Genomic DNA, 22,022 nt, shown 5'->3' with positions numbered 1-22,022 from the left:
CTGACACTATCTGTCTACCTTGAGTTAGTGCCAGACCCTCAGTTAAGGCTCAGCCCCGCAAGACTGCGCCCTCCCCTCCATGCCCGTCACAAGGACGGGTTGTGGCTGGGCTTCTGCCTGTCGGCTGCAGGTCGGAGGTTCCCGGGACCCCTTCCTCGGGCTTGGTAATTTTCTAGAACAGATGACAGAACTCAAGGAAGCAGTTTATTTACGCGATGACCAGCTTATTACAAAATGATACAGCTAGCCCGGCCGGCGTGGCTCAGCGGTTGAGCATCGGCCTAGGAACCAGGAGGTCACGGTTCGATTCCCGGTCAGGGCACATGCCCGGGCCTCCAAGCCCACACTTTTCCTGCACCGACTGCTTCCAGAAGCCGAGGGAGGAGGCGGGAGGAGAAGCTCTGCGGGCTGGTTTCTCTGTCGGCGTGAGCGCCTCCCCGGAGCAGCTTGAGTTTTTCGTTTCAGTGACAGGAGGGTGTTGGGGTGATGGTCACAGAAGCTCTTCGCACCATCCCGCCTGCTCCTCCCTCCCATCAGCTTTGGTCTGGATCGAGCCGCAGGGCAGCGGTTCCGTGGTGGGAGGGCTGGACGCGGGGCTCAGAGGAAAAGTCGCTCTGCCTTCAAAGGGCTGTGGCGCTTTACCTCGTGGCACTGGTCGCTCACTGCTTTCCCTGCGGGGCTTGATGGCTTCTGAAAGAAGTTTCGGTTTGGCCTGGCAGTCTTTTGTTCACCACCGGGGGTTCCTGAGCCTGCCAGGGACGTGTTCAAAGTCGTCGCTGCGAAAGCAGAGTCTCCAACAGGTTAGGAAGGGGCTGTAGAAATGGAAAGATGAGAGTGTCTGGAGATACCACGGAGAAGTGATTGGTAGGGCTTGGACCAGAGAGGGACAGGGACAGGGACAGGGACAGATGGGTCAGGAAGGCTCTTGGGCAGATACGGTTAACACATGGCACTGACGTGGTGATGCTGCAGATGCGCCCCTGGCAGACATCACCAATCAATCACTGATCTCTTTGTTGCTCAGCCCCCCACACTTTATAAAGACAGAAATCTGTGTTAGCTCTCGCCAACCCACTGCTGTTGCACAAAGTTGCAATCTGATGACCATCCCAACTGCAGTGTTTCAGCCGAGATAGTTGGGAGAGTTCGGGGCGGGGTGGGGTGGAGTGGGTGGGTTCGAGCGAGCTGCTCTGTCTCAGGACTCCCGGGACGCCTGTTGTGAGAGTGCGGCCTGCGGGACTGGGAGAGGTGAGGTGGCAAGGGTAGAGCCGTGGAACTGGGATTAGTCTCCAATTAGGCAGTAATTGAGATGAGGGCCCGTGACTGGAGAGAAGCCTTCCAGGAGAGAGAGTGTGGGGAAGAGAGCAGACCATCTATCGCCCGAGGAGAGGAAACTGCTCACCACGCCGGAGCAAGGAGAGGCTCGCAAGGAAAAACCCTGCGTTGCCTTCATGGAGCGAGGGAGACTGGCTCACAGCCCCCTCAGTGGTGCCCTTTGGAACCCCAAGGCGTCCCAGGGCTGGAATTGCGAGGGCGAATGCTAGTGTGCCCTCCTTTATGCCTCCGATGTGAGCCCAGTGCTGACGTCTCTGAGGGACCCCGCCTCGCTCCCTGCAGCCTCCCAGCCCTGCCCGCCTGCCTTCCTCCTCCATCCGGGGCCTCTCTTCTCTGTGGCTTGTCACGTCCCGCTTGCTGTGCAGGGAGCACCAGCACCACCTATGCAATCTTGTCTCTCTGATAGTTACCTTGACAAATCGCTCTGACACCCTCAGGTTCCAAGGATAATTATTCCTGCAAAGTCAAGGACTGCCCTTCCCCCTCGTGACCTGGAATGACCCTCCAACAGTGACCTTGGAGCGACTTTCCCGCATAACTAGAGGCAGAGTCGCAGTGAGGAAATCTATCCGTTTAATAGGGGAAAATATTGCCTTGGTAAGGCTTTACGCAACGCACTTGAGCTTAATGCTCACTTAGCAGGTCGCCTCTGGAACTTCCATGTTGAGTGAATTACGTGCTCCAGGCTGGTAGTGATTAAAGAAGTGATAAGTGCTTTATAATTCAGTAAAGGGTGGCCTGGCCATTTCATATTTTCCTAAGGAAATTGGCCACCCGAAGGCCAGCACTCTGGGGACCCGGGGGCCAGCTGATCTTAGGCACGGAGCTTGCAAAGTTGGATCCCTTTCAGGCCAGCTGCTCTGGCCTGGACCAGACTCCTCATGCCCAGATCGTCTCCTCTAAGGCCACTGGGGAGAAAGGGACCCTCCTGCCTCAGGCTGCTTCTGCTCCTCATCAAAGCCCTGCTCTCTCCTGCTTCAAAGGCTGCGACACCTCGTAGGGGCTGGAGGTTTTACGATCCACGTGGTTCAGGCCTCATCACTCCAACCCCACACGCCTGGTCTTTTTTTAAAGTTGATTTCAGAGAGAGGAAGGGAGGGAGAGAGAGAAACATCAATGATGACAGAGAATCATTGATTGGCTGCCTCCCGCCCACCTCCCACTGGGGAAAGAGTCCACAACCCGGCATGTGCCCTGACTGGGAATCGAACCAAGACCTCCTGGTTCATGGGTTGATGCTCAGCCACCTCCCTACTCCTGACACTTGAGCTCTGGCCCATGGGCCATGCAAGGCCTCTGGGGTCCTCCCCGCATTGCTGCGCTCTGCAGTGACTCCCTGATTGGATGTTGAATGGTGTGCCCAGGGCCACATCCCTTCTCTGATACCAAGTTCAAGGTGTCATTGTGGCCTGACCGGGGCTCTGGGCTGCTCAGGTGGACCAGGGGGAGGACCGTGCAGGGGGAGAGCGTGGGGCGTACTTAACCCTGGGTCGCTGCTCGTATCGGAGATGAGTGAGTGGTGAACAAGACAGATACGGTCCCCGTCCCCATGCATCATCGTTCCAGTGCACAGACACTGACGACAAACACGTAATCAAATAATCCAATAAGGCAATTACAGATGGTTATTAAGGGCTGTGAAGGACATAAACAGGGGCTTGTGCCAGAGTGCAGCTGGAGGGGGGAGGGCTCCCACGGGGTCGGGCAGGCTTCTCCGAGAAGGTGACCTTTGAGTGAGGTGGAGGGATGATAAGGAGCTGGGAAGGGTGTTTCGTGGACGTTCGGGTTGGGAGCAAGCCTGGTATATATAGTTTTTTGTTAATCCTCCCCCGAGGGCATTTTTCCACAGATTTTTAGAGAGAGTGGAAGGGAGGAGGAGGAGAGACAGAGAGAAACATCGATGTGAGAGAGACACATCAATTGGCTGCCTCCTGCACACACCCTGACCAGGGCCGGGGATCAAGCTTGCAACTGACGTACGTGCCCTTGACCAGAATCGAACCCGGGACCCTTCAGTCTGCAGGCCGTGGCTCTAACCACTGAACAAACCGGCTAGGGCAAGCCGGGTCTGTTTCAAGAGGAGAACACAGGCCAGGGTGGCCGGGCCCAGAAACCAGGGGAAGGTGCTGGCAGAAGGGCCGAGGGAGCCGTTCATGCAGGACCTTGGGGCCAAGTCCTGGCGTTGGATTTTATTGTCGGAGCCAGGGGGGTGGTCTGAGGCTTTAAGCTGGGGAGAGGGCGATGGCTCTGGTGTAGAGACTTAAGGAGAGAGAGAGCGGGGAGGCCAGTGAGCTGGTGACGGGTGCTCAGGAGAGAGGTGTGCTCCCTGGTGTGCCGTGTGTGCACCCTGGGGCCGCCCGCCCGCCCGCTCAGGTGGCCGTGGGGCAAATGGAGAGGAACTGAGAGGCTGGGGGCCGAGCCGGACAGCCCGACTCCCCAGTGCGCTGGCCAATCCCAGATGAAATGCCGCTCCTGGAAGTTAGGCCTTCTGTCTGTGGGGTTTGGAGGGGTGTGCCCTGACCTTGTTCCTGTGGGGAGACGGGGCCTCTCAGCCCCACAGAGCACAGGCCTTGTACACACCTCCCCGGCTCCTGGCACGTGCGCCGGGCTGGATCAGGACGCTGCGCAGATGCCGCCGGCTTCCATCTGTCCGCTGCACGATCCGATGTTCCTTTCTGCCGCCCCGGGGTCCTGGGTGAGGACGGGCTCGCTTGGTCCTGGCGTGCAGGTGCCGGTGGAGCTGTGGCTCACGCGTGGGCACGCTGGAGCTGCCCCCCCAGGGGGGCGCTAGGCACCTAGCTCTGGGGGAGGGAGCGCGGGTGACGGGGCTGGTGCGATCCGACCTGGCTTCCCCGCCGCCCTGGTGCCTGCGCTCCACGGGGCGGTTGCTCGGACGGTTTGTTTACAATGCTAAACATCTCAGATAATTGAAAGCTAATGCTGCTGTCTGGATCACTAGACATAATATGCCTGGATAACAAATCAATTTCCTCATCGCCCCACAAGGCTTCCAAGTCAGATGCACAGCATGTTCTGTGTGCGTGCATGCGTGTGTGTGTGCGTGTGTGTGTGTGTGTGTGTGTCCGCGCGCGCTCTCCGTTGCTGACTGGTTATTTGGGAAGTGGAATTCCAGGCTGCTTTCCCCAGGCACCAACTCCATCCTTCTGTCCGGGTCTCCATCCCAGAGCAGGATTCGGGTGAGGAGGGGCTGGGCACCTCAGCTCTGATGGGCGACAAACGGCCTGGAAAGAAGGGACATCTGTCCGCGGCCTTGTTCCCCGAAGCTCGGTGTTCGGTGCTGGGCGGACGGAAGCTCATGTACAAAACCACGTGCGGAGCGCCAGTTCCCACTGCCTCCTGCCAGGGCGCAGCTCCAAGGCCGGCCCCCGGGGCAGCGTGTTAGTGGTGCCACCAGGGGCGTGGGGATGAGGACACTCCCCCCCAGAAGACTTCACTTACCTGGCAACCTCAATCAGCAAGGGGGCGAGAAGCAAGGGCAAACCCTACCCACGTGTGTGTGTGTGTGTGTGTGTGTGTGTGTGTGTGTGTGTGTATCTCCTCATACCCCCTTCCACCCCTGTCCAGCTTCTCTTTATTCTCACTGAGCACAGAGTTCCCGCCACAGTAACGGAACCAGCTGCTCACTGCGCTGGTGCTGGGCACTGACCCTGGAGGGAGGGCGCGGGCACCGCCTCGGCCAGTCCTCACGGCATCTGGGCTTCCCAGGAGGAAACTGAGGACAGGAGGGGCTGGAGCAACCGGCCCAGCGGCTTCTCAGTTCAGAGCTGGGGGTCTCGTCCAGGTCAGCCCGCCCCCAGGGTGCCCACTCCTAACCTCTGTGCTCCCAGGGGCTGCAGAGCGGACTGGCTGAGGCACCTTGGAAGGGGGAGGGGCCCTCCAGCAGGTGTTCAAGGGGGTGATGGCCCACAACCTGACAGCACAGAAAGCGCCAGAACACCACCGGACAGGGATGCGGGAGCCTCAGCTTCAGGAATTAGCTCAGGGTGGGGCCGTCTTGGATGGGGCACACATTCGGGGACACTGTCACAGTTCAGTAAGCTAGTTAGGTTGGTTATGGTCACCCAGGATCATCAAGAAAATGACGCCCAACCGGCGTGGTTGAGCGTCGACCTATGAACCTGGAGGTCAGGGTTCAATTCTCGGTCAGGCCACATGCCTGGCTTGTGAGCTGGATCCCCAGGAGGGGGCGTGCAGGAGGCAGCCAATCCATGATTCTCTCTCATCATTGATGTTTCTCTCTCTCTCTCCCTCTCCCTTCCTCTCTGAAATCAATAAAAATATATTTAAAAAAAGAAAAGAAAATGTACGCCGCCTTCTGCCTGCCCTGCTTGAGAAGTCAAGGAGGCGCACACGCATTTTAGGGCCGAGAAAGAGCACCCAGCGAGGAAGCTGAGCACACGGGCTTTGCCGTTAAGGTTAGCTGTCTGGGAAGTCGGTTACCAGGCAGCTCGGGCACAGCAGTGAGACGCGACAGTGAGATCGCTGCCATCTGACGGCGAGGGCGGAGCGGGCAGAGGCGGAGAGGAGGCGGCGCCGGCCTGCGCAGCTGGAGGCAGGACTTCTCCGCCCCTCCCGCTGACCCCTGGTCTTGCCGAGGCCCCCGGTGACCAGGGACATTCTGTCAGGTGTAGGGTGCTGTGCCCTCTCCTGGGCCTTCCCAGCAGCCTTAGTCCCCTGGTGTTTCTACGCGTAGGACTCAGCCGTCGGCGTTATGAACAACTGAAACGTATCCACATGACGTGTTTTTAATTAAAATATGGGTCACACAGTCTGCGCCATCTAATTTTCCTGTGCGTGGAGGTTGCCAATTCATTTCCATGTTGGCTCAGGACAAACCGGAGGTAGGACACTTTGGCACGGAAGCACGGCGGGGTTTATTCTAGCATAAGGGGACGTTGTATTTTCTGTGGACGTGGCCATTAATATCTCCCGGTGCCCTAGCTCATCCCCAAGGGGTGTGAAGGATCCACGTGTGGTTTGGGCGTGTCTGCCCCGGACCTGGGTGCTGCTCGTCCGAAGCTGGGCCCCATGAATGGAATGGGTGAATGAATGCGCATCCGCGGGAACGCTGCGGTCCGCTTGTAGTCCACGTGAGCCGACGGCCCGGCGGATACGCTGGTGGGGGGCGGGGCTGGCACAGGGCCTTCTCCTCCAGGCCTGCCTTTTCATCGGACCTGGAGCTGGGTCCCCACCCTGCTGGCACCCGGTCAAGTCAGCTGCCGGGGGCTGCAAGCTTCCAAGAGAAGCCTTTGGCCTTGGAGCCGAACACCGAGCTGGCCACCTGGTCCACGGCCCCAGCAGATGCCCCTGTGTCTGGCTGCTCAGCAGGGGCCCCGAGAGAATGTGCGACGCCGCGGGCCCTCGGCATACCTTGTCACCGCGGCTCTGAAACGCTTCCCGCGGCCCGGCCACTGCCCGCAGCCTTCCTGGCTCTGGCTGCACGTGGCGGCAGATGGCAGGGCCACGGGTGGTGGGGCAGGGAGGCGACGTCTGGGGAAGGTGGCTGCCACTTCTCGGGCCTGGGTGTCCCGGGGTGAGCTGTCACCTCCCTGCACTTCGGGGCCACTGATGGGAAAGTCGGATCCAAGGAGGGTGTATGGGCATGGACTCTGCCTAGCCTCCTGAGGCATCTTGGGATTGAAAACTGCCTGGCAGGTGTGGCCCAGCCTGTGTAGGACCCATATGGGATTTGCACCCAGGTTCCTCTGGCTCTCGAGCCAGCGCCTTTCCGTGGCCCCTCCACTGACCTGACCCCGCTTTTCCTCCATAGACACATAGAGAACTGGCGCGGCCTGCACACGCTCAACGCCGTGGACATGGAGCTCTACACGGGCCTGCAGAAGCTGTGAGTGCGCGCCAGGCCCCGGGGCCTCTGGGGTGCGGGGGGGAGGGACTGCCCGTCTGCCTCCTGGGCCGGGTGAGGGCGCTGTCTGCACTTCCCGGGGTTCCTCTGTTAGTGGAGGTGGCACCTCCCACTCAGGGAATTCGGGGGCTTGAAAGGCCAGCCCCTCACGCTCCCGCATTGACTGGGCCTGTAGAGGCCAGGGGCCTGCGGGACATCTCCCCTGTGGCTCAGGTGTGAAGGCAGGACCCTCTGCGGGGCTAACGGGCCCCATGGAGCATGAAGTTCCCCGGCCTCCTCCTCAGGACTTCAGTGCTGTGGCTGGGGGATTCGGGGTGGGGAGGAGGCCCCAACGGGGAGCCCCGTTCTCATGCACCTGCCAGTCTGGGAAGAGGACAGCTGCCCGCACTGCCCACCCACATCCCGAACCATGCCCCGGGTCCCCTGGGTGTGAGCCCGGATATCCCTCACTTGGCACCCCCAGTGGGTATCATGGTGCTCCGTGGTGCCCAGTGGTACCGGTGATGAAGTGAGTTCACTTCAGCGGGGCGGCTGCAGGTCCGGGCCTGGCCTCCTGTCGCCCTCAGCCCACAGTGGATGTCCCTCTGTCCCCTGAGCTCTGTGACCCTCTTTCTCCCTCCAGGACCATCAAGAACTCAGGACTTCGGAGCATCCAGCCCAGAGCCTTTGCCAAGAACCCCCACCTGCGCTACATGTGAGTAGAGCGGGGTCCTGGCCCTGGAGCCCCTGCGGTGGGACTCGCCTGAGGTGCATGCTTTGCAGCCGGAGGCATGGCCATGGCCCGGAGGGGGCCTGGGGCCAGCTGTTCCGGGTGTTTATTTTATAGGGGACCTGAGGTTCATGCAAAACAGCCCGGGGGACGCGCTTCTGACCTCTGACAAGCCTCCCTGTTTGTACTGAGCCACACAAAGGCCACTGAGCCAGTGCCTGCAGCGTGCCCGGTGGGGACAGTGCAGGTGCAGGTGGGGACCACATGTCCTTTCTAAGGGAGCCACAAAGCTCCCAGCTGATGGCTGCGCTGGGAGGCGGGACTTCCTGCTGCGTGTGGAGGCAGGGTTTCCTGCTGCCAGATGTGCTGATTTTTATTTTATTTTCCCAAGAAGAGCTGGAGGTCTAGTAAAACCTCTCAGTTTAAACCCTGGCAACTAAAAGTAAAACCACTCAACCCCATGGGCCACACAAGCCTGCTGTGGGCAGATGCCACGCGGACGCTAGGGTCATGATGCAGGAGAGTAGCCCTCAACATGGGGGGTAGGGTGATGGGGAGCTCTGTCCCTGCTCGGGCAGTGGCTCATGCCCCCGAGCCTTCTAACATTGTGTCACCTGCAGCTCTCAGGGGAATCGGGAGGGCTTTGGGGCTTGTCACGTTTCCAGGGGCCACAGAAGAGGGAGCCGGGCTGCATCCTGGGTAACGGGTGCCTCTGAAGTCGGTTGCACCGGGACGCCTTTGACTTACCCTGAGGTCCCAGACAGTGACCCACCGTTTCTTTGGGGATAATCTGCCCTCTGCTGGGTGGTGAGTGACAGGCTGGTGGGCTTTGCGAGGTCCCCAGGCTCTGGGGTCAGGGTGTCTGCTGGGACTCGGTACTGATGGACCTGGGAAGTCTGCCCATCCCTGGGCCCTGTTTTCTCCTGGACCACGTCAACCAACACTGTTGACCTTGGGTTGTCGGCCGAGTCCTCCTGCCCGACTCTGCAGCTGGCTCAGCCCTTCCTGGTCGGGGCGTGTTCCCTCTGGCCTGGCTCACGCACTGCCTGGGTCTCCAGTCTGGGGTTGCCTGAAGTGATGTCGCTGAACTGCACTCACAGGAGGGTATTTTCTTTCACCTGTAGAGCACCTCATGGTTCCCCCATGCTTTCTCCTACATGATCTCATTTAATGCCGGTAGGATCCTGGGTGGAGGAGTGTGGTGCAGCCTCATTTACAGCCCCCAGGACCTGATTTGTAAGGAGCAGAAGTAGGTTGCTCCTCTGATTCTCTGATCAGAGGTCTTTCTGATTCTCTTCCCAGAGGTCTTTCTGCTCTTCCTCCTGGGCCAGAAGGGGAAGCATTTTTTCCAAAAAGTTACTAAGATATTTAGAAAATTGCGTTAAAAAAGGCTGGCATCAGAAGAGAGGAGGGGAAGGCTCACATTGGTTAAGGATTCACGGGGTGCCCAGGACTGTGCTGGTGCTTTTGCAAAGTCAGCCTCACTCCTCACAGTAACGGAGGGCCGGGTTCTGCTGTGCCCACTTCACAGATGAGAACGTCGGGGTTTGCAAGGCATCCCTGACTTCCCTCAAGGCTGAGTAGCTGTTAGTGGAACAGCCAGGACTTGGCCTCTAGGCGTGCTTTGTCTCTCTCTAGTTTGCACAGTAATTCTTGTGAGTGGAGAGCGTAAGAGCCAGAGAGAGAAAGCGAGAGCAAGAGAGAGAGAGACAGAGAGAGGGAGATTTCCCAGGGGATTTAGCACCAGCCATCCTCAGACAGCTCTGTTGAGATAGCAGGTTTTCTTTCTTCCCCTATTCAGGTCAAACGCTGTAACCACAGTCGCATTGCAGCCTGGATATCTTTATTATAGAAGATTTCTGAGCGTTAGCCTCTGGCCCACTTATTTCCAAGAATATGTAACGTAAGAGTCCAGCAGCCAGAATAATTCTCTCCTCCCTCGGAGTTGTGGTGCCGGGTCTCTCTCGTGTTCAGGTTCTTGTTTCCCTGAAGACGCTCTGGGTGCCTTTTAAGCCATTTCTCTCTGTCTTGGGCAAACGTGACCTTGATCCTCAGCTGTGGGCGTGTGACGGGTGAGGAGGGGAGGGTGTCCTGATTTTGGCACCGTTAAGTCAGCGACACTGGGCGGAGGGAGGGGAAGGGACTGGAGTCCCAGCCCTTTCGGGACACGAAGGCGACAGTTTCCCCTCAGATTCCCCGGATGGAGACACAGTGAGACTGATTGGTTACGTGTTGTACATCACTCAACTCTTTTCTCCTTGAAACACCCCCATCCTGGGCCCCAGGACAGTGGATAGTAGTTACATTAGTAGGCGTTTGCGTCCCCCTGCCCCTTGCCTCTGCGCAGAGACCTCCCTCCAAGTCTCAGGGATTGTCTCCCGGCACACTGGTCCCCTCACGGCTTCCCCACGTGCCCTCGTCGGCTCCTCGTGGAGGACACAGCCATCGAACTCTGTGCAGCTCACAGGCAGGAGCGTGGGCTCTGAGCTGGAAAGGTCAGGGTTCAAATCCTGTATCTTCTGCGTCCTGCTGCGTGACCTTGGGAAGTTGGTGAAGGTCATGAGTTTGAGGGGATTGCTCTCCCCTCAACCAGGATGGCCATTAGGAAGCGCTTATGACAGTGATGACTTCGTGCCGCTCATTGGCCTCTGACTTCATAGGTAGAGGAAGGTGGAAGGGGCTCGGAGTCAGCCTCCCACTGCACAGCCCGTCCCTGCCCCCACCCGCCCTTTAGACTCTCGGTAAACTTCCCTCCTGACATGGACAATGTCACGCTCAACTTGGCCCAAACAAGTCTTGATTCAGGTCACGTCCTCACTCCCACCTGCTTTCCCTCAGGGTTTCTTGTTAACCCTTCACCTGCGCCCCTCCCACCGTTTAATTCACCCTGTCCCTGAGATGCTGCGCCCATCACACCCCTTGCCCGCCATGCTGCCGTCTCGGTTTGCGTCAGCGTCCTCTCTGCTGGCTCCATGGTGACGGCTTCCCGGGGGCTCTCTTCCCTCCACGTTTGTCCCTTACATTCATCCTGGCACAGTTTCCAGAGTGAAATTTTAAATACATAAAGTCAGTCGTGCCACTCCGCGCACACAGCCCTTTAACTGCTTCCTGCTTTCCTTCGGATGGAAGCTGCGCCCTCCGCATGGCCACAGGAGGGGGCGGGCGTGCCTGGTTCCCCTGTCCCGCCTCCCTGCCCTCCGCCCCGGCTCCCTGCTGGGCCTGGGCCCCCTCTCAGCCCCTTAGCCCCTCGGAGCCCTGTGCTCGCAGGTGGTTGGCGCTTTCTCATCCTTCACTCTGCTGCCACCTTCTGAGCAAGACCCTCTGCCCCCCAGTCTTCGTGGCGCTTCTCCTTCCTCCTGTCGCTCTTCACCACCTCATGTGGCTTCCTCGTTCCCCCAGCCTGTATTCCTGGGGACGGGCTGCCAGCATATTGAAGTTACTTAGTTGTTCGCACTCTGTCCCCCCGGGAGGAGGTAAACTCCCATAGAGCGAGCCTTTGTGATGGTCACCGCTCACTCCAGCGCCCAGAAACACGCCGGCACAGGTCGCGCAGTCCAGGGCTGAGTGTGTGAGGGACTCTAGTCTAACATGGTCATTCTGTGGGCGGCAGGATGGATGTCCGGGCTGGAGAGCAATTCTGACCAAGATCTCACGGGTAAGCGCGGGGCTGGGTCTCACACTCAGGTCTTGGCACTTTTTTTTTTTTTTAATCCTCATCTAAAGATATGTTTTATTGATTGTTTATAGAGAGAAAAAGAGGGAGAGAGAGAGAGAGAGAGAGAGAGAGAAACATCGATGTAAGAAAGAGAAATTGATCAGTTGCCTCCCGTATACACACACCCTGACCGGGACTCGAACCCGTTACCTTCGATGTGCAGGACGATGCTCCAGCCGACGGAGCCACCCAGCCAGGGCGGTGCTGTCTTTGGACACTCCTTCCACCATGTCACCCTCGTGACTTCCTGGGCCCTGCCTAGCCCAGCTCCTCAGACTTCTGGGAGGGCAGGAAGGCGCAGTCCTGTTTGAAAGAAAGGACATATGGGCAGGCGTCCTGTGCCCAGCATTGACTTACAGCGCCGATCCTATAGCACGACAAGTGGGACCGGCACACGGCAGCATCACTCTGCTGAAATGTCACACGAACATGTGCCGCGGAGGCAGCTGGTCTCCTGGAGCCTTCTGCTCGCATCGCTCCACCTGCTCACCAGCCGTCAGACCCGGTGCCCGCGCTGCGGCCTCTGACGGCATCCCATCGACCTCTGTGCTGGCTTTGCGCTCTTGAACCACACTGCCCGAGTTTAAATTCTGGCCCTACCACCTCCCTGTACATCCTGGCCGAGTTACTTAACGTATGTGCATATCTGAGCCTTAATGTCCTCCTTTGGACAATGGGATAACACGGTCGTTAGCCAGAGGAAGTAGCTAATGCCTGTGAAGCACTGGGAAGAAGCCTGGCCCACAACTAGAGCCCAGTGTGTGTTAGTTGTTGTTGCTGTTTTGTTCTTTTTTTTAAAAAAATACTTTTTATTGCTTTTAGAGAGGAAGGGGGGGGGGGGAGAGAGAGAGAGAGAGAGAGAGAGAGAGAGAGAGATCGGTGATGAGAGAGAATCATGGATCAGCTGCCGCCTGCACGCCCCCTACTGGGGATGGAGCCCTAAACCCGGGCCTGTGCCCTGACAGGGAATCAAACCCTGACCTCCTGGTTCCTGGGTCTACACTCAAGCAGTGATCCACACCGGCCGGGCACGGACTGAACTTGAAAGTTTGGTTATGATCTTGTCAGTCTTGCCTTCCAGAAACTCGGTCTAATGCCGAGTAAGCACGGTAGCCTCCGGCTGCGTGTCTCCTGGCCTTGGAGGTTAGACCACGTGCCCATGTTTTCCAGCTTTGTTTATTCTCAGTCGATTTTCTTTTCTCCCCCCCACCCTGCCCCGAGGCTTCATTACTTCCCATCTGTCCACATCCCTCTTCTCCATTGTTCCTGTTAGGGACAGTTTAGAAAATGAGATTAGTCCCTGGCTATTTTGGGTCATCATTAATTTCTGTCCCTCTCCATTCCTTAGCAGGCTGGCAGCCTCCGTCTCCCCCTTGTTCCTTCTTGATGGATTTTCGCACGTCTCTCTCATTCCCCACTTAACCCCTGGCCTCCTGGGGCTGCTGGCCTTGGTCCTGAGGGCCTCAGGGACCACCCGTCGCCATGTTCTGGGTTGGAGAGCAGAGGCGGCTACTCTACAGTGTGACAGGGACCCGCCCACCTGCACCACGAGAGGACACCTGGTCCTCCTGTCCTTTCCCACATCTGGTGCGCCCAGCTGTGCCCCAGGGGGCAGGCGGCTCACCCCCCACCCCCAGAGGGCAATGGGGCTACCACTCGGCGTGACAGCTGTCCATCTTCAATCAGCTGCTGATGCCCAGGTTTGCATGAGCGGTGCTCGCACAGAACAACGGTGGGCTCCTTATTTATTGTGCAGAAAAGAAAACAAATTAAGGCTTTGTAATTATGCAGTCGGGCTTGTTCTTAAATACAGCTTAAGTGGCGGGCTCCACTTAGAATATTAATAATCGCATTCCCAGCCCTGATCCCCAGCAGCGCTCTGTCTTCCCTCTCTTCCCCTCCCTCCACTCTTCCTCCTGGTCCTCTGTCTCTCTCTTTGATGTGGTCTCTGCTCGGACCTCAGGTGAACGCTGGCTGTGACTGGACTTACTTTTCAGAGATCGGCAGTGGCATTTGTCACGTGATTTCATCCCCTGGGGCTGTGCTAGGATGTCTTGCCCTGCCCACTCCCCTGACTTGGTGGAGCATTGAGAAGAGAGGCACAGTGTTGAACTCGAGGTCACAAATAGTGGAGTCAGGCAGGCGGGCACTTTTCCCAGTGGGACGGCCGAGCAGCTTCGAGACCTGGGTCACGGCGTCCCACCTCTGAGCTGAGTCTCTCCTGTGGTGAGAAAACCACCGCCCTCTTAGGCCTGTTTGGGACTTGGCTGAGATACAACATGTGAAGGTCCGGCACACGGCGGATTCTTTACAGATACGTGGTCTGGTCCCTTCTGTAGTGCGGGGCCACATCAGAATTTTAGGGAGTTTCTTTTTTTAAAAAAATACATTTTTGTTGATTTCAGAGGAAGGAGAGAGAGAGAGAGAAACATCAATGATGAGAGTGAATCATTGGTTGGCTGCAGGAGATTATGGCCCCCTACTGGTGATGGAGCCTGCAACCTGGGCATGTGCCCTGACTGGGAATCGAACTGTGACCTCCTGGTTCATAGATCAACCCTCAAGTACTGAGCCACGCCTGCCAGGCGAGGGAGTTTCTTATTCTTGTTGTCCTGATGTCCTCTCACATTGATGTGCCTAGAACATGCCAGGCACCTGTTAGGCCCCCCTGAGCACCTCTGAGATGAGTGCATGCGTCTCTTTGGGGCGCTGTATGGGGACATAGGATGGGGTGGTCACCGTGTGGTGTGCAGCTGTGCGAGTCCACTGACCTTTCCCTCTTAGGACCAAGGACCAGCGCCCTGGGGATTCAGCACCATGGCCAGAGCTCGGGGAGCGCCCTGGACAGGTGGGCTGTGAACAGCTCCCCCGAGAGGTGCCCAAGCCCTGGCTACCCCTTACCTTCTCTCCAGCATCCTTGGCACTGCCGGCGGCTGCCCTCGGTCCTTCAGGGCCGGCGGCTGCCCGACGAGCCGAGGCCATGTGGCGGCCAGGGGCCTGCTTCTGCCTGTCCGCCCGTGGGATCCAGATGCAGCCAGGGAGAGGATGGGAGGAAGGCTGCTCTTCCAGCCCCGTCCTCCCAGGCCCGGGCACAGGGAACGAGGGCTGTGGTTTATGACTTCGCCCGCCCCCCATGGGGACTGTCGGGTCCTCGGGGCTGGGAAGGGACCTGCACCGGAGCGGCGTTCTTCCTTCCAGGCAGAGCTCCAGGGTCTGCCGTCCAGGGCTCGCCCTGCCCATCGCTCTGCCTGCTCTGCTCCTGCTGTCCCCCTGTCACATGCGTTCTCGCAGGAATAGTCAGAGGGGGACAAACCGGGAGGGCACCGCAGCACTGGTGGTGGTTCTTCACGACACTGTGCCTCCTTCCTTCCCGGAAAGCTTTCCCCTGCGTGTGCAAAGCAGAGTCCCAGTCGGAGCTCTGCACACCTGGCCTGTGCATGTATGCATGTGCGTGTGTGTGTGCACACGTAGTAGTGAGCTAAGCATGCGGATTCTGGAATGAGACACAGTGATTCAGGCCCTATTTTACCATTACCAGCTTCGTGACCTTGAACTAGTTGCCTGACCTCTAAGCCTCGGATTCTTTATCTTTAAAATGAGAACAAATCATAACAAGAACATGAGCCATAAAAGGTTGTTGGGGAAGTTCAGGGGCCTAATACCTTTAAAGCATATAGTGATTGGTTCCTGACAGGCACTTGTAAGTGATATTTCCCAGAAAATTACTTCTGTATCCCAATTTTCTTCACACGATTGTCATTAATGATTCTGAAAAAAGGCCCCATAGCAGGCGAAAATGATTAGCAAGTTAATTAATTGTTTGCACTTGTATTCAAAGCTCCAGGTTTTAAATTAAGTTGAGGTCAGCCGCGGTTATGCTGGTATAAGAAAGAACTGGTTGAGGATGGCCCCATGTTCAGTGCTTGGCGTGTGAAATTCATGCCATTGGGTGAAACGTACCTGCATGTGTTCATTGAGCAATGCTTGCGGTCAAGGTGCAAACCGTGCCTTCCCTCTTTGAAAAGGACCGTGAGCAGAGACCCGGCCGCAAACCCTCGTGGGCACGGTCACCTGCGAGCGCCAGCCCTTGCTAGGCCCCAGCACCCACGTGCTCTTCCCTCTCATTTCCCGGAGTCTCCATTCAAAGGGTTTTGTCTCGCCCGGCTGGCGTGGCTCAGTGGTTGAGCATCGACCTATGAACCAGGAGGTCATGGTTTGATTCCTGGTCAGGGCACATGCCTGGGTTGTGGGCTCGATCCCCAGTATGGGGCATGCAGGAGGCAGCTGATCCATGATTCTCTCTCATCACGATGTTTCTCTCCCTCTCTCCCTCTCCCTTCCTCTCTGAAATCAATAAAAAATATTTTAAGAAAGGGCCCTGTCTCATAGACAAATGGCCTCTCACCCCCAGTTTACCTCCACCCTCACGCAGCCGCAGAAGAATCTACATGGAACCACGTGGGGTGGGGATCGGCTCTGGGTCCACATATTCAACCACGAGATATGATGCTTGTCTCATCTCCTCCCTGCATCCGCCCGTGCACGCTGCCAGGTCTCTGCTGGAGGGAGGCCTTGGGAAACGGAGCAAACGCTGCTTTTCCCAGACATTGTGTGGGATCGGACAACAGCGGCCAAAAGGCCGAGCATGGCATGAATTACAGAAAGCGGGTGTGAGGACATTGTTTGGTGACTAAGTGAAAGCCCTGAGTCATGAGGCCAATAGCAGAGAGGGAAGCAGAGAAGTGCAATTAAAAGGAGAAAAGAGATGTTTGCAGCTGACACTGGAGCGAGACGGAGGTGGGGGCGGGTGGCCGGGCAGCTGGCCCCTTCATGGCTGTGGCTCAGGACACGCTCTTCCTGGCAGGCGAGGCGGGCGAGAAGGGAGGCCAGCGCTCTGGGGGCCGAGGAGAGTGGTGGCAGGGAGGACTGACTGGTGGGAGCTTTGGGAGCGGGATAGCGGTAGGGTCTGAACGCGCAGCACTTGAAAGTCAGCTACGACGGAGAGGTCTGCGTGCGGACAGCTGGGAACGGGGTAAAGCGTGGGGTGGGTCTCTCAGAGCCGTGGGGTCCTGCGGAAGCTTCTTCAGGGCACCTTGTATCTGTAGCTGGACCTTCTTGCAAATACTGTGCCTTCTGACCTGCCCTTTCTAAGGGTTAGAAATGAGATACTCTAGAGCCGGGCACACGCCTGGGCAGGCTGACATTATGCATATAGGGGCGTGGCTATGGGGGTGTGGCCACGCTGACTGCATCCCACCACCCTGTGAGGCCAGCACGGGTTCAAGACCACAGGAAACTACATTCTGAGCCCCAGGCAGACATTTCAGACAGGGCTCGTCCCCCAGATTCTCCCAGAAACTGGGAATGCAGAGACTCCCATGAAGGAGCGTGACTTACGGACCCCATGCGTGGCACCGTCTGGCGTGGACTGGGCACCACATTAGTGCGTGCTGAGTGGCGAAGGGGTGGAGGTTGCCTTTCATATAGTCAAGCTGGGATGATACTGAAACTTCTTTTGTTTGAAGAGTTTGCTTACCTCTTTTGTTCTGTGCTGTAACCAACACCCTGAAGTGTGCGTGGAATTCCGTGAACTTGTGCAAACTTTTGAGAGTGAAAGAGAACTGACCGTTGGGATCCAGGATAACCGATGTGAGCTGGGGCCGTTTGGGCCACCAGGATGTGGTGAGCCAAGCCGGGCCACCTGTCACCAGTACTTGTTGTTTTTTAAAACAATGATTGTATTTACTTATTTTAAAAAAATATGTTTTTATTGATTTTAGAGAGAGAGGAAGGGAAAAGGAAAGAGAGATAGAAACATCAATGATGAAAGTCATTGATCGGCTGCCTCCTGCACAACCCCTAGTGGGGATCCAGCCCCCAACCCGGGCATGTGCCCTGACCGGGACTTGGTTCATAGGTCAGCGCTCAACCACTGAGCCACGCAGGCCGGGCCAGTCCTGTTGAATGAATGAGTCAATCTTGTATCCTTGCAGCTGTCTAGAGAACATTGAAGTTTTTGTGGGTTCTGCCTCCTTTAATCAAATTGCTTCCGTTTATTCTCAGGTTCATTCAACAACTATTTACTGAGCGCCTACTATATCCCAGGCATTTTGCTTGCACCGGGGACACAGAGAGAGAGGCTGTGGTTGGACTCTTTATATATATATATATTTTATTGATTTTTTACAGAGAGGAAGGGAGAGGGATAGAGAGTTAGAAACATCGATGAGAGAAACATCAATCAGCTGCCTCCTGCACACTCCCTACCGGGGATGTGCCCGCAACTAAGGTACATGCTCTTGACCGGAATCGAACCTGGGACCCTTCAGTCCGCAGGCCGATGCTCTATCCACTGAGCCAAACCGGTTTCGGCTGTGGTTGGACTCTTAGGGTGCCCGCGGTCACAGAGGAAGCCAGGCTGTTGACAGACGGATCATTGGACAGTGTGACAAGTGCCGAAATAAGGGGTGGACACCTCTGGGAGCGTGTGAGGGGAAGGCAGCAGTGTGGAGGGGCAGGCAGGGGGGCTGAGAGGGAGTCACAAAGCAGGAGGAGTCTGCCAGGAATTCCGGGAGGAGCCGCAGGGTCCAGGAAGGCTGTCTCGGGCGAGAGCTCATTCCGTATCAACTCAGCGCCACGCGGCTGGAGGCTGGGAGTAGAACTGTGCCAAGCAGATGGGCCCTCGACTTCCCCGGCTGTGGGACTCTGTGCCCTCAGAGGTAACATCAGAGAATCCCTCCAGGGTGTGATGGGGGAAGGGAGCCTGGAGGCCCGGCGTCTGCCCAGACGTGGAGTGGGGTCCTCCCGGGGGCTGGCCCTGGCCCTGGCCGCGCACTGGGCAGGGAGAGGGGCTCGCAGACTCCCTGAGAAGGGGAGCTGGTGCCCCTTCAGCATCGGGCACCGGGCACCTGCCCTTCTTTCTCTGCGGGTGTTGTCTGGACAGACAGTGGCCAGAGGACGGGGACGGGGCGGCAGCCGCCCGTGTGTGCAGGTCCAGACTCCTCCCTGGTGCTCCCACGCGTCTCAGGAAGAGGCTGGGTGGGGGTGGCGGGTACAGGAAGCCGGAGCAGGAGCAGGGAGCTGGGCGCCGCTTAGAGAAGGCCCATCTGCCTCCCCGTCCAGGGCTTTTGACTGTCATATGAAAATGTTCCTCATTATTTTCCTTGGATGAGGTTGGTATCCTGATGATATTAATTATTCTTAAAGGTCAACAGCGCTCTTTCGAATCCCCTTCTGTTCTAGCCCGTAATCAGTTAATTAATTGGAAACGGTTTAGCAGCGTCTGCGAGCACGGTGGGTGTCTGGCGTGAGGTTCCTCCTTGGTTCCCGCCACATGCCCGGACGCTGTGGAGGTGTTGCCTTCTCAGCTTTCTTCTTTGTGAATGTTCCGGTGTTGGTAGCCCGTTGCCACTGGGCACCTGCGTGTGACAGGCACGCTGTGGGGCACCCGGGTGTTATTTTAGTCAGTTCTCACCTTCAATTAAATGTGCCCATTTCCGAGGAGAGAAGGGTGAGGCTCAGCCAGGAACTCATAGCTAGAAAGTGGCCAAGGAGGACGGAGGCTTCTGGGAGCCCGGCGTCCTTGTCTGCTGTGGCGCTGGTGCCCTGGGGCACCTGGGGGAGCCCTGTTCTCTGGGAGGGGGGTCTGGTTTAGAATCCGAGTCCCGGCACCAGCAGGTGACAGGAAGCCGGCTCTGTTCTTCCATCGTCCGCGCGTCCCGCTCCCTCTGAAACCTGGTGTTGCAGCGGGGATGCCTTGGCGGCTGGGGGGCAGTGGTGGGGTGTCAGCCTAGGAGCCAGGAGGTCAGGGTTCGGTTCCCGGTCAGGGCACATGCCCCGGTTGCAGGAGGCAGATGGTCCATGATTCTCTCTCATCATGGATGTTTCTATCTCTCTCTCCCTCATCCTTCTTCTCTGAAAGCAATAAAAATATATTTTAAAAATCAATAGAAAAGTATCCTAGGGTGAGGATTAGCAACAGAAATGTCACTAGGCCGGTCGGTGGTCCTGGAAGTGGCTCCCGGGCCGTCCCCACCGCCCGGCACAGCTCAGCAAAGCGAGCCCCGCTGACGAGTGGCTCTGACCCCCGGAGCTGGAGCGCTTCTCCCGGACGCTTCCCCAGCCCACACTCGGCCTGCGTCCCTCCCACTGCTCCACTCGCAGGGGGGCTGGAGGCCCGAGGAGATTTCTTTAGAGAGAGGCCCAGAGCAGCCCTCTGCTCACGATGTGCTGTTTGGAGAGCCAGCGGCGGTCCCTCGACCCCAGGAGCAGCTCTCAGAAGGGGACAGCCGTCTCCTCCGCCTCGCAGTTGCAGTCACCAGCAGGAACCTGCTTCCTGCCTCCTGGAGAGCAAGGGGCACTGCCCGCCCCACTCCCGCCGCCCCGGCACCATCCCTCCCCTCCCTCCCCCCTCGAACCAGTGCCCCAGGCAGCGCCCTCACCAGCAGCCAGTCTGCCCTGGCTCCCTCCCCGTGATAGCTCCCGCTTTCCCTGCAGTCAGTAAGGGCCCAGCTCCTTGCTTTTCCCACCCAAGCTCGGGGCCTCTGCTTTTGAGTGAGAACCAGCGTGATGTCCTGGCTCTACCACCACAACGTGATTCATGTGCGGAGCCTCCCACTCTGCCCCTGCGTGGGCACTGCTGGGGTGCCCAGTGTCGGCCAGGCGTGCCCCCCTGGGCCCCAGAGGCAGTTCACGTGCTGTGGGGAGATTCGCTTTTGGTTAATTTGTCTGAAAAGGGCAAAAGCCCCCTTTCCGTGTTGCCTCGTTGAACCGGGATTTTGTTGAAGCTTGAATTCAGCGGCTGAGCCTGGGCCTTGGGTGTTTGCTCTAATGGGCTGGGACTCGTGGCGACTGGAGATGGGCAGATAAGGGAGAGACGCCAGGCGTGGACAGTGATAGATGGTAGAGATCAGCCAAAGAACATGCGTGCACATACGCATAACCCCTGGGCACAGGCAGTAGGGTATAAAGGCCTGGGGCGGGGGCGGGGGCAGGCTAGAAGGGGTCACTGGGGGGGAAAGGGGGACATCTGTAACACTTTCAAAAATAAAGATTTTAAAAAATAAATAGATTTCTAAAGGAAAAGAAAAGATAGATTGTGCAAGGGCCAGGCAGAGTGCCAATGCCTTCCTGTGCCCGATCTGCCATACCCCCTTTAACCCTCACACCACTCACAGGAGCATGCCCTGCTGCTGCCCCCAACGTCCATGTGGGCAAACTGAGGCCCAGGCTGGTCAAGTAACTCCCCCAGAGTCACAGAGCTCGGCAGCTCGCGGCAGGACGGGCACCCAGACCCACGTGATGCTGGCGCTGTGGGAATTCGTGGAGTTGGCTGCTTCGTTGCTGAGCGCTCACGGTACTTCACCTGCTGTAAATGCCATCAGACTGACAAGACAAGCGGTCTGATGGGGGAGGCCAGCACACGCACAGCTGTCCCTCGGAGCCAGCAGTCTGCAACGTGGCTGTCGTGGGCGTCCAGGCCAAGAGTGGGAGGAGAGAGAGGAGGGCAAGTTTTCAGAGGGATGGCAGCTGTGCCCTGGGGGTGCAGGGAGCACTGGGTGCAGGGTTAATCGGGGGTGGGGGGTGAAGAACGGGGAGGGAGGCGGGTGGGGAGAGACTCTGGGTTCGGAGATGGAGGTCATGGCACTGAAGGACCTGGGCTTCCAAGGGAGTCTGGCTTGACTAGGTGGCCCTGTGCCCTGGGAGAGTCCAGCGATCCGTGTCCAAGTCTGGCCTCCGCGTGTCCCGCCGGCCCTCTCCACCCCCAGCACTTGGCAGCCCTGTCCCCTCCCCTCCTTCCTGCCCTGAGCTCTCCGGCCCGGGAGGTACTGGGGGCAACCAGAAGGCTTCCCTTCCAACGAGCCGCGTGGCTGCTGGTCCGGGGGCAGATCGCATCTGGGCAGGGCACCGACTTTACATTGGAACTCGCAGTCGCTTCCCCGTCTGCTGCTCCTCTCCACCGAGCCTCGGGGAGCGCGGCCTTTGCAGATGGCCCAGCGCCGCTCTGTCCGCCACGCTGCCTTGGCCGCCGTGGCCATGCGCACTTGAAATGCGGCCAGTCCACGCTGAGCGCCGGGAGTGCAAAACACACATGGCTTTCAGAGCCGCCGTTCCCAGCAAGACAGAAGATGGAATAGCTAGAATTTCATATCCGTCACAGGTCGAGTTGCTGATGTTTTGGGTTCATTGGCTTCAGTAAGACATGAATTCAGCTTCTTTCATTCCTCTTTTTAAAACGTGACTGCGAGTCACTTCTGAGTAGCATCTGTGGCCCGCTTTCTATTTCTGTTGGCAAGACCAGGGGCTGGCACACTGTCTGTCTGTAAAGGCCACAGATCACAGCTGTGTGGGCCATTTGGTCTCCGTCACAACGACCCGAC

The 22,022-nt window shown here is 57.9% G+C and overlaps 1 protein-coding gene across 7 annotated transcripts in view; it reads left to right on the top strand.

Moving 5' to 3' along the window:
• Window positions 1-22,022, top strand: part of NTRK3 (neurotrophic receptor tyrosine kinase 3) — a gene marked incomplete at both ends in the record, with an annotated part of 228,155 nt that overhangs the window by 31,572 nt on the left and 174,561 nt on the right. For all 7 annotated transcript variants that reach the window (XM_079764236.1, XM_079764235.1, XM_079764234.1 and 4 more), the window contains 2 exons: window positions 7,127-7,201; window positions 7,842-7,913. In XM_079764236.1, coding sequence (XP_079620362.1) covers window positions 7,127-7,201; window positions 7,842-7,913 — 147 coding nt within the window. The remainder of the gene's footprint in view (window positions 1-7,126; window positions 7,202-7,841; window positions 7,914-22,022) is intronic.

The sequence above is a fragment of the Cnephaeus nilssonii genome, assembly GCF_951640355.1.
Source record: "Cnephaeus nilssonii genome assembly, chromosome: 24".
Taxonomy (NCBI): Eukaryota; Metazoa; Chordata; class Mammalia; order Chiroptera; family Vespertilionidae; genus Cnephaeus; species Cnephaeus nilssonii.
This window is presented reverse-complemented; position numbering and strand designations above follow the sequence as displayed.